Source organism: Mya arenaria, chromosome 13 (assembly GCF_026914265.1).
Source record: "Mya arenaria isolate MELC-2E11 chromosome 13, ASM2691426v1".
Lineage (NCBI taxonomy): Eukaryota > Metazoa > Mollusca > Bivalvia > Myida > Myidae > Mya > Mya arenaria.
In genome coordinates, this window is record NC_069134.1 from 67,912,625 (window position 1) to 67,925,730 (window position 13,106).

Genomic DNA, 13,106 nt, shown 5'->3' on the forward strand with positions numbered 1-13,106 from the left:
CCATGAGTACACAGGTAGAGTTGCCATGAGTACACAGGTAGAGTAACCATGAGTACACAGGTAGAGTAGCCATGAGTACACAGGTAGAGTAGCCATGAGTACACAGGTAGAGTAGCCATGAGTACACAGGTAGAGTAGCCATGAGTACACAGGTAGAGACCATGAGTTAATGGAAAACTGACCTGTGTGTATTCAATAATATCACAGCAATGAGACATTAATGCAGGAATAAAATATTTACATTGATATTTTTCATTTGTTTATGACCATCTGAGCACTAGTATATTGTCTCTTTCCCCAGGGACTGCTCGGGGATTGAGTTCATTCCAAACATATCTAGAGATGTAAGGAACAGTCCGTTACACATCATGGTCAAAGAAGATTTCCACTTCTTGAAAGATCAGCTGGAACAGATAAAAACTGCAAGAGGTCAAAATTCAAAGGCCATTGAAGTTTCATGTGAAGGTATTGAAGAACAACTTCGCGGCCTGCGTGACAACTTTAACAAACACCTTGATGATCTGGAAATGGATGTTCATAAGGAATTAGAAGAACGCAGTAGCAAACTACACAAACGGTTTCAAACTGATATGGGTCGCATAGAAAAAATGATGTATGTTGTACAGGTTAAAATAAATGAACTTGAGAACAGAACTTTTTCTGATGCTGAAGCATTCATTAACACAAAAATGGCTGAAAAGAAGGCTAAAACATGTAAAGCTTTCATCCGAGATATAACAGCTGATCTTGGAAAAGAAAACCTGAAATTTGAACCCAATGAAGAACTCATTGAATTTCTCCACGGTGCAAGCAACCTAGGCGTCTTTGTTAACAACAATACCTTTCATGGCTCGCTTGTTGCAGCAGGCATAGTTGTTGCAAAAGTTGAATGCGCCGCGTACTTTTTCGTAGCTACTAAAGGTTCAAGGAAAACACTTGCTAAACTGAACAAATATCTGCAGGAATTGGAGAACATCAGTCTTCCTGACACACCAGCTGGGTTAGCTAAGGTCAATGATCAGGAACTAGCTCTGGGCTTTGAAACTGCAAAGAAGATAGAAATTTATCAATTCCAAAATGAATTGCAGATTTCACGAACAATCGACATCAGTTGCGAGTACATTGGAATGGCATGCTTCAAGGAGGAGATATACCTGACCGCAAAAGGGAAACTATTTGATGTCCCTGACCTTCACATATTTGAAATGAATGAAAAAAAGAACACTATCATAAAGGTTGAAAAAGACAGCATGAAACCGTTCTTCACTAGCCCCACTGACATTGCAGTTCACCCAGAACTAGAGTATATCTATATATGTGATGACAAAAGAGGTCTCGTCTGCCTAGAGAGAGATGGAACTCTTGTTTCTGTGGCAACCCACCCTGACCTCCGGCGACCTCGGGGAGTACATGTGACCTCTCAAGGTCAAGTTTTTGTGTGTGGAAACAGGTCCAACACAGTGTTCCAACTGGAGGCAGACAATGAGACACTAAAAGCGATCCTTAATGAGAAACATGGGATCAAGTCACCACAGGGACTATGTTTTCACACACAGAAGTCCAGGCTGTTCGTGATGTCTGGTACAGATACAGTCCAAGTCTTCAATATCAATTGATAATATACAGTTTGATAGGAAGTATGTTGCATGTATTCCAACTGTTTTGGCTGAATTTTTCTTATCTGATATTTAGTTTTTGATTGTTTTGAAAGTATTTGAATTTTTTTCTTTTATACTGTGTTTTTTTGTTACTAAAATGATAATAAAACTTAAGACATTGGGGTTTTTTTATGCTTGCCGAATGGCTTATGAAATTCACTGTGCCTCCAAATTATTTTTTGACCTGTCAAGGAGTCAAAAGAATTTATCTTTTATTACCGTATTTTGTTAAATCTGTTTTGCTGAAACCAAGAATCCTTTTATGGAGTCCAACATTGAATTTCACTTGCAGAAGATTGCAGGATATTAGAGGTAATTTAAGGATTTGTCAGGTGTTTTTTTTTTAACAAAATGTGATCTGTGGTTTGAATGTGAAAAGGCCTAAATATTTGGGTTGCTAATCCCAAACAAACAATTAAAATAATATTGACCTAAGTTGCTTTATGAATCCAGTCATATTTCTTAAAACAGAATTGATTATTTTATTTATAAAATGCGTCAGCCATGCCAGGATAATAAAATCATTATTATATCTGGCTACAATGAACTGATTAGATTTTCTGATGTTTAAAAAGTTTAAGACATACTTTAAAATTAACCCTTGAAATTATTTTTTACATAATCTGTGTTTTGTTTAAGATTATGTTTTCCTCTGTTTGATTTGCATGTGACATAATAAGGTATTATTACTACATCAATATATGACTTTATCAATGTATGTATATGATGATAAAGATTAAATAAAATGCAATCTGAACTCTGGTGGTTAGTTATAAAATATCACATGAAAATAACAGATAAAAATGTCACAATGCACCATCGTTGTAATATTGGTGTTGAAATAAACACACATACATTTTCTAAGGTAAAATATACAAAATAAAGTAGATAAAACCCATTCACAATCCAGTAGTTCTTCATCGGACAATACTTGTAACATTAAAGATACAATGGGTATCATACCAGAATTTTTCTAATAAATTACTGAAGTTTAAGATGACTTTGGGAACCACAGAAAATCAGAATATTGCTGGAAGCGATGGATTCTCCCCATACATCCATTTATTATGAAAAGGCAGAAATCGTATTACACTGTGTTTGTTGGTAGAAAATAATTTGTTATAGCATTATTATACACAAGATGGAAAAAAATCATAAAATTGAAAGATATGGGCAGGTTTGAGAATTAAATTTTTAGTAAATTTTAAGAAATGAAATAAAAAAAGTAGCATTTGAAATTCACAAATATCCAAGATACTCTGATTTTCAGAAACTATCAGATATGTGGAGTTTCAGGGAACAAATCTAAAAAATGCAGGGCAGAATTATGAATCTTGGGTAATGCACTTCCTCAAACTGCCAACTATCTACTATTCAAGTTTCATTTCAATCAAATTAGCATTTTGCAAGATATGGGCCGCACAATTAGTACCCGTTTTTTTAAAATATTAGGTAAAGGGAAAATGACTAAAAATCCTTCTGGGCAGGTTTATGGTTCTTGTGCACAGCATGCTCTCTTATTGCCATCTGTCTATACTTGAAGTTTCATGTCAATCCCTTTAATATGTTTCAAGATATAGCCGGGACAAGCACCAATCCTTAAAAAAATGGTTTTATTTCAATCCCATCGGTAAGTTTTGAAGTTATTTTCCAGACAATGGTGTGCAAGCACAATTTATGAAAAAAAGAGTTAAGGGGAGATTCATGGGTACTGCGCTTCCTCTCATTGTCATCTATCTTTATATCAATCCTATCAGTTGTTAAGAAGTTATGGCCAGGAGAAACACCAATTATGAAAAAGTGGTTAAGAGAAGATAACTTCATAAATATGCATGATAGGAGTTAGGTTCTTGCGCACTGCACTTCCTCTCATTGCCATCTATCTATATACCAAGTTTTCAACCCCATCAATAGTTAATCTCCGCACACGTGTGTGACGGACAGTGTAGTGGTCTCTAATATGCACTGCAGGATCTTATTAGCTCTGCCTAACGGCTAGAAGTCAGCGAATTGCATACGCGGCCCAGGAAACCATATATATGGTTTCCATCAACCCATATATCCGCATAATCCCATATGGGGTCACCTACTCACCCCATAACTTATAATACATGCATCATATGTCAATTAGGGGCATATCGTCACGGGTACTATTAACATTCCCTGTAATTTTATAATAACTCGATTTTAGACAAGTGACATCAAACAAAATTAAATTATTTTTTTAGTAAATTTAAATGACCATGCCAATTAAGGATTTAAGGAATCGGTCTTCACTCGAAATCTGCTGTGCAATATATTTCAAATCGCTGTGATGATATGAATGACATGTGGTAGCTACAAGAACAGACTGTTAAGTATAATTTTCCGTGTTCGATATAATATTAATGTTTTGAAATGTAACTGTATGTTATAGCATTTTAGGATACATATTTCCTGACTTGATGTACAAATTATGAGTCAAAATCCATGTTTGTTTAGTTTTATTATTTTACTTGTTCTTGAGTTGGTATGGTTTTTCCAAAATTATTAAATAAAGGTCAACTGCAAATGGAGACTTATGGAACGCCCTCCGTTGGCGCATAATTGTCATTAAAACGGGAATTTACGATCTTTGCCAATCTAATTTCACATTGTTTACAAATATGAATGCATTGAAACTGAAATTATTCTATTTTGTGTCAAGCTTGTTCAACTGTTCTGCCTTTTTGTTTGGATTTTGGGTGTGACAAAGAAGGGTAAAAATGCCCTTGCTATTACCATAGCGAATAATAATAGATTACTACAACTTCTAAAACATTCATTTTGGTAAGTGAATATTAGGTCAAAAGAATGACCAAATATTTGAATATCAATTTTGCCATTAGTTTGCATTCCTAGAAAAAAGCAAACATGTAGAAACTGTGGAGGCATATACCTACATGAAAACGCATGTCCAGCACCATGCAACAATTGCCACCAAAAAACAACATTAATTTTGTTTAATGGTATGCAGAAAGTCTGAGAGTTTGATTCAGAGTAAGTAAGAAAATAACAATATAATTATAAGCTCCAGGAAATTACCTAAAATCAAAGTCAAAGTTAATGGAATTGATGCAGTTGTGCTGGTGGACACAGGTTCCAGCCTGAATGTGCTCGATAAACAGATAATAATTGTGAAAAAATCAGGCACCTATGCCTAAAATGAAACATTAAAGCATATGCATCTGGTAAAACTAGAGCTGTCACAGGAGTGACGAATACCCCCAAATGCCGCCTGGAAACAGGAATGGCAAACCATTCCTTTGAAAAGAGGCCATAACTCCAAGGTTACTGCACACTGCATCTTCTTTTATCATGCATGTATTGTTTTATTTAAATCTGTTGGGTAATTTAGAAGTTACACTGCTGACAAGAAAAACTAGCCTTTCATGAGTTATCGTCCGGAAACCGTTTTTCTATTTTTAGTAACAGTGACCTTGACCTTGGCCCCACCAGCCCCAATATCGAAGTTGACCTGTATCTTCTGATATTACACCTGTGTACCAAAAATTGTTCAAATCTGTCTAGCCTTTCATGAGTTATCATCCGTAAACCGTTTTTCTATTTTTAGTAACAGTGACCTTGACCTTGGCCCCACCAGCCCCATATCGAACTTGACCTGTATCTTCTGATGTTACACCTGTGTACCAAAAATTGTTCAAATCTGTCAAGCCTTTCATGATTTATCGTCTGGAAACCGTTTTTCTATTTTTAGTAACAGTGACCTTGACTTTGGCCCCACCAGCCCCAATATCGAACTTGACCTGTATCTTCTGATGTTACACCTGTGTACCAAAAATTGTTCAAATCTGTCTAGCCTTTCATGAGTTATCGTCCGGAAACCGTTTTTCTATTTTTAGTAACAGTGACCTTGACCTTGGCCCAACCAGCCCCAATATCAAACTTGACCTGTATCTTCTGATGTTACACCTGTGTACCAAAAATTGTTCAAATCTGTCAAGCCTTTCATGATTTATCGTCCGGAAACCGTTTTTCTATTATTAGTAACAGTGACCTTGACCTTGGCCCCACCAGCCCCAATATCAAACTTGACCTATATCTTCTGATGTTACACCTGTGTACCAAACTGTATCTTCTGATGTTACACCTGTGTACCAAAAAGTGTTCAAATCTGTCTAGCCTTTCATGAGTTATCGTCCGGAAACTGTTTTTCTATTTTTAGTAACAGTGACCTTGACCTTGGCCCCACCAGCCCCAATATCGAACTTGACCTGTATCTTCTGATGTTACACCTGTGTAGCAAAAATTGTTCAAATCTGTCAAGCCTTTCATGAGTTATCGTCTGGAAACCGTTTTTTCTATTTTTAGTAACAGTGACCTTGACCTTGACCTAGCCTTTCATGAGTTATCGTCCGGAAACCATGAAAACCGACAGACCGACAGACAGACCGACCGACCGCCCGACCGACCGACTGACAAGCTGACTCCTATATACCCCCTCAAACTTCATTTGTGGGAGTATAAGAACACTTGTCTCATCAAAGGAAAGTATTCATTCTCTGTAGAACCCAATTCAAACTACACAACAGTGGATTTCTTCATTATTCGTGGAGAACCCCCAAAAATATGGTCAATAAAACTGCTGTTATATTGGGAAAAACATCAGTAATAAGTTGCTATATGAATCCGGTCATATTTATTAAAACTTAATTGATTATTCTTTTTATAAAATGCGTCAGCCATGCCAAGATAATAAAATCATTATTATATCTGGCTACAATGAACTCTGAAGAGATTTGCTGACGTTTAAAAAGTTTAAGACATAGATTAAAATTAACCCTTGAAATTATTTTTTACATAATCTGTGTTTTTTACTCTGTTATATATGTATGTGAAATAATAAGGTATTATTGGTACAGCAATATGTGACTTTATCAATGTATATAACTATATATGTAACGATAAATATTAAATAAAATGCAATTTGAACTGGTGGTTAGTTATCAAATATCACATGACGATAACTGATAAAAATTTCACAATGCCCCATCGTTGTAATACTGGTGTTGAAATAAAAACATGTAAATCTTTTAAGGTAAAATATATAAAATAAAGTAAATAAAGTCCAATCTGAACTCAGTAGTTCTTTATCAGACAACAACCTTCATACAAGGGGTATCATACCAGAATATTTTTAATGAGTTTTAGCTGTCTTTTGGGAAGCACAGAAAACAAGAATATCGCTGGAAGTGATGGATGCTCCCCATACGCACATTTTCTATGAAAAGGCAGAAATTGCAATTCAAAGTGCTGGTAGAAGGTAAATTTTAAGAAATGAAAAAAGCAGTAAAATCACAAATATCCAAGAAATATCCTGGACAACCTCTGATTTTCAGAAACTATCGGATAAGATGAGTTTATAGGGAGATAAGTTAAAAAATGGCGGGGGGAATAATGGTTCCTAGGTAATGTACTTCCTATTATTACTACATCATATTCCTACCTTTCCAGTTTAATTTCAATCCATATATCATTGTCCAAGATATGGCCTGGAAAAGTATCAATTTTAAACAATATCAGGTAAATGGGAGATAACTAAAAAAATCAGCAGGGCGGATTATGGTTTGTGTGCATTGCCCTTGTCATATATATTCTTTAGTATTTTCCAAGACGTGGCCTGGACAAGCACAAATCATTTTAAAAAAAATAAGAGGAGATGATTGTTTTATTTCAATGCCATCAGTAGTTTTGAAGTTATTCTCCGGACAAGGATGAGCAAGCACCAATTATGAAAAAATGGTTAAGGGGAGATAACCTAATAAATATGCATGATAGGATTATAATTCTTGTGCACTGCACTTCCTCTCATTGCCATTTATCTTTACACCTAGTTTTTTTCAATCCTTTCACAGACGGAAGAACAAATAAACAGAAGGAAAAAGCGGCAACTACATGCTCTTCCTTTTGGGGAGAATAATAACCATTTACCAACCAAAGCTTGAACCCTAAATATGTGACCCTAACAGGTGGACCTTGGTTAATTTTAACTGATAACCTCTTAGCATTGTTTAATCCAGACCTTGACTTTAAGCACTCATTAACCCTTGACCTAAAGATATAAGTAAACCCTGACATTGACCATAAAAGTATATTAAGTTAATCCTAACTTTGAACCCTAAGCCCACGTTATTCTAGACACGGCATACTAAGCATATGTTAATCTTAGTCTTGACCCCTAACCATCTGTTAACCCTTTTGCTGACCCTAAGCATTGGCCAAACTTAACCTTGACCCCTACTGACCTTTGTGGGACCATCTCCTCAACATGTGATAGATCCCTATCTTGGCTAGCAGACCAGACTAAGGTTCCTGCGTACTGGAATACGACCCCACAGTGCTTCACCAGAACCTGTGGACAAACGTAATACCACAATGTCTAACCATGTTGGGTAAAAAACAAGTAGAAGCAATGTAAATATCTCATTTTGAATTTTAGAATTTTGATAATTCTACATTATATTTTCACCGCACATTGACAATATACCATATTTCCCCGACTATAAGGCGATCCGCTTATAAGATGACCCCCTAACTTTGCCCATGAAATCTGGTGTTTTTGTCTAGACTCATTTATAAGATGGGGTAGATTTTTAAAGCAAATCCAGCACTTGAATTTCCCCAAGTCTGTGATAATGTCCAAGATAAACAGTCAATTATCAACTAAATTTGTTAATTTGCTAGGAAGAAAATCGCCGATTTAATGTCAACTGTGAACTCTAATGTGGAGGTAGGTTAATACGGTAATAGAATAACGTCATGTGGTTAAGGATATTTTTTTCGTACAGCCAAAGTTTCACTCATATTTGTAGTAAACTCAAATATATTGGCCATGATTTGAAGGTTCTCAGACGAGGATTGTTGATTATTATTTTTCCGATCGTATGGTATGTTCTAACCAGCCTAGCCGCAATCTTGGGAGTAAATGGGGTTATACAGTAAAGGCCGACCTAATTAAATACAAACCACTGCCATGCACCTTTGATGTTTACACAGCTCGTGCTGTGATGTCACAAATTGTAACGTTAGATCTGCAGCCGACAAACACGACACATTCCATTACATGTGTTAATAAGTTAAATTTTTGCAGGTGTTTGTTTGAATTGCAGTTGATGGGACTTAAATTAGGAGAAATAAATAACCATTGATGATTGCAGATAAATTAATGTATACTAAACAATCAATGAAATGTGTATTGAAGCATGCCAGTAAGTTTGCATGATATAAACATAGCCTACTCGTAAGGAAAAAGTAAGTTTTATTTCCGACATGGAAACATAACACAATGATATTTTTTCAAAATATATTAATTATAAAGGCAGTAAAATGTGTCTCCTGTGATAAACAATGTGTTTGGACCGATAACAAGCGTTTGCCAGTTAGAAGATATTGAGTGTTAATCGTAGCGAAACAAAGCAGACGGTCGTCTTAATCCGATGGGTGTGATCTTGTCACTTTTATTGGGGTGTCACCAGCAGACAATAAATCAGTCAGTCGAATACCGTATGTTGAATATTACTGATTCTGAGTCTATTCTTTCCTAATTTCTAATAGACTCGCCTATGAACTTTTGAGGTTCAAAATCGGGACCCAATTTCCCCATCTTATAGTCGAGGAAATATGGTAAAACACCTTTTTTCAACAAATCAAATTTTCAGACATTTTCCAGTCCTGTTTTCTGTAGCTGCAAAGTCATGAAATCACAAACAGTGGAAAATATTCTCAGCCGGAGGAGCCACCTTCCAGGACCCACACCTTCTGTCAACCCAATCTTCAATACCTTCCCAACACAAATATGGGCTTGACATGTATGCTAGTGGGTGTGTAGTATGCCAATGGGTGTGTATTTGAGGACAATACTTACAGCCAGGCTTTCCACATACATTTTCTCTTGTAACTGTATCTCCACCAAATAATTCACATCTGTAATACAAATACATATACATTGCATAAAAAGTATACGACTGTGCTTGAATGGCAAAAAATAACATGTAAGCAGATGAAGATATATACATGTATAACAAACATACTATGCTAATAAGGACATATGATACAGTATGACACTGATAGGAAAATATTAGATGAAGCATTGTTTAATGAAAGGCAGAAAACATTATTTAAGGCAGTGAACATGACAGTTTGCATCTATTGCCTATCCATCTCCATGAGTAATTACAATGCAAGTTCCCCAGACCCACCTTCTGATGTGATTCGCTGAGGGTGGGTGGAGAAAGCTGTGCTCATCACCTCAATTGCCTTGCTATTCTCTCCTGTCTCATGGAAGTTCTGAAACATTGACATATATCAAACATATTGCTTTGCACATAATGTCATCAGAGGGATCCTACCTTGACCTTGAATGGAAAACCCCCCTTTATAGATAAGTTTCGAGCTTAAATACCCTATAATTATAATTCATTAACAAACCTCTTTCCTTGCCTAATACATCATTATTACTAAAACCAAATATCAGAGCACAAAAGGGCAACTAAGTGTGAACTGTTTAGTAGACTCCCTGCATCTAACTCAATTTTGTTCTGATAACAAACTCATATATTAGAGATGCCAAAAAATGTAAGTTTGTTTCACCTGTACATTGCATTTAGTATGATCGTATTTGTTAGATTTGTACGTTTAGCAAAATGTTAACAGTTTGCACTGACATCTAACAGTGAGTCAACCTGTCTGTGTAAGTCAATTTGGCATTTGAAAGAAAAAAACTTGCCTTACAATCCCCAGATACTGCTGGGTTCCTACCTTGGAGATGGCCCAGGCAAATCTGAAGTACTTCTCCCCCTCATCTGGTTTCAGAAGGGGCAGCAGTGACTGGTACCCCTCCAGAGCCTTCTTCCTGTCCCCTGTCTGCTCATACAGCTTACCTCGCTCATAAATACACTCCCTCTTGTTTTTCCCATTTGCCTTTATAGCTGAAATATATACAAAATGATTTAAAAATACCGTAAATGACTGGGTATTAGACGCACTTTTTTCCCTCAGTTTTTGATACAAAAAAAATGCCTGCGTATAATACCCAGTAACAATTTTTTGAACTTTTTTTCTGATGTCAATTTCAAGCCGAGAGTTTGTTTAGATTTATGTAGAAAGGGATGTTACTCGCGTCATATTGATCGAGTATATACGGGTTAAAACGGCAGTTGAAGATCGGGATACGGTATATCGTAAGACGTTTATAATTTCAACAAAAATATTTTATATTTGGACACCCATAATTATTTCCCAAAATAATTTATTTTGCGTACCTAATTTTCGGACACCCAAAGGACATCAATCATAACTTTCATAGTTACCAAGTTTCACAGACGAAGAATATTGATTTTTATCTTTACACTGCCTGGCTAGATTACCTAACCGTATACACCACTGTGACAATTTAATTAGTTACTACCCATCCTAAACCATTTATTGCCTGTTGAAAAAGAAGTGTGATATATTTATTTGAGGATTAAACAAACAACAAGGGCAATCAAGGGATTAAGAAAACATCGACATGGCATGTTTGTAAAACGATCAGCCAATAAGCTTTCAAACTTGTACCACACTTATAGACTGTATGAAGCAATAATCGTACAGTTATACATTAATCCTGCATAGCAATGTCCATGCTCTCCACGAGATCCTCGTGGGCATAACTGTAAGTTATGTGACGTCACACAGAGTGACTCTTTGATCTGAAGCCGATAGAATGTGTTTATTCAGTTCAGTGCATGTATAAAATGGTGTTTTAATTAACTTCATGAAGGATTTACACTTATAGGCGTAATAAATAAGTTTATGACCATTGATTACTACGGATAAATTAATAAGTGGTAAAAAGCAAACATGAAGAAAAAAGGCAGGTTAAACAAACATGTAAATAAAATGTAAAAATGATAATTTTCTATGTATTCGGAGAGCGAAAAAAATAATTAATTTATGGTGTCCGAACTCTTGTGAATTATGGTATTCAATATTATTTTGAATAATAAATTGAATTAAACAATTATCAAACTTACATATAAAAAAGCAAAGTTGGGCACTGTCAAAATATTTTTTGCTTAACATAACTTTTCATTCTCGACAGTATGGTTTTAAAGATAACCATCGCCATTTTCACGAAAAAAAAATTTTTTGTCACTGTCAACAAACATGGTGGCTGAAAATGCCGGACGATTTTGACATTTTTCCTATGCGTCTTTTAACCAAAAACATAGATTAAAAGTTTTTTTTCTCGGATTTTTCACAGATTTTTTTCCCTGCGTCTAATACCCCCTATCGTCTTATACCCAGTCATTTACGGTATATTCCTTTTGGTCCTAACAAAAATATTATTTAAAAATTTATAAACTTTCAAAAATCTGTTCTTTAATTTCAATTGGTTAACGATAAACACACCCAAATCATTCGAACTGTTAAAGAGTATGTACATAAATATCAATGATAAAAGGATGAAACGGCATAAAAGGGCATAAAATTGGGCAATTTACACAATCCGAAGTACTATTATGGAAGGTTATTTTGCTGAAGAATTCTAACCCATAGAGTAACACTTGATGGCCTGCTGTATGTCCTCCAGTTCCAAGCAGATGTCCACCAGCCTGACCCACTCTTCACTGTGCCCTGGGTCAATGTAGGCCGCCATCAGGTAAAACTGAAAGTGATAATAATGGTACATGGCACTGACTTGGGTCACTTTGGTCAATTCATCATATTTTAGTCTAACAATTTTTTTAATTTTTTTTATATCAAATACATAACAGCTTAAGTTACTCATGACCGGGGAAAATGCAATGCTGGTTTGGATTTATTTTCTTTTTACAAAATTAAAAAATTGCACAATAATGTTCAGTGACTATTTTGAGATCTAATCTGCACACTGTATAAGAGAGACAAACATGGATCGGTGAGGTATAAACTTTACAACATGCTTTGAACCATCATTTTTTTTACCTGGAGTGATTTCTGTGTGTCACCCAGGTCATCATATATCATACCCAGAGTCTGGAACGGCTTGTTAGCATTGGGGGCTGTAAACAAAACATAAATGACTTTGTTTTAGATATGAATATGAATAATAAATAAACCATTTTTTTTGTTTTAGAAAGAAAGTTAAAAATATTTGGTCACATAAATTTCTTAAAAGATATTAAAACATGATATTTTTCAACTTCTGTCAATGTTAATAACTATTAAACACGTCAAAACATTTTTTGCTTGAACACACATTTTGTCTGAAAGTGGTTATTTCAAGTTTTGTCTAAATGTTTATTGATTGGTCAATACGTATCCAATTAATCGTTTTAACCAATCAAAGGCTTTAAATGTGTATACAAACCTGTATACATGTTAGCCTGTGGACAATTTTCTTACAGTTGGCTGCTGTTGTTCAAAAGTGTAACATAGTTTGGCACC

General features: G+C 35.4%; 1 protein-coding gene across 1 annotated transcript in view; it reads right to left on the reverse strand.

Moving 5' to 3' along the window:
• Positions 1-13,106, reverse strand: part of LOC128214093 (general transcription factor 3C polypeptide 3-like) — a 47,852-nt gene that overhangs the window by 30,037 nt on the left and 4,709 nt on the right. Inside the window, exons 6-11 of the mRNA XM_052920345.1 lie at positions 12,645-12,721; positions 12,231-12,345; positions 10,455-10,624; positions 9,896-9,983; positions 9,562-9,620; positions 7,943-8,049 (exon numbers count right to left, since the gene is read on the reverse strand). Of these exons, the coding sequence (XP_052776305.1) occupies positions 7,943-8,049; positions 9,562-9,620; positions 9,896-9,983; positions 10,455-10,624; positions 12,231-12,345; positions 12,645-12,721 (616 nt within the window). The remainder of the gene's footprint in view (positions 1-7,942; positions 8,050-9,561; positions 9,621-9,895; positions 9,984-10,454; positions 10,625-12,230; positions 12,346-12,644; positions 12,722-13,106) is intronic.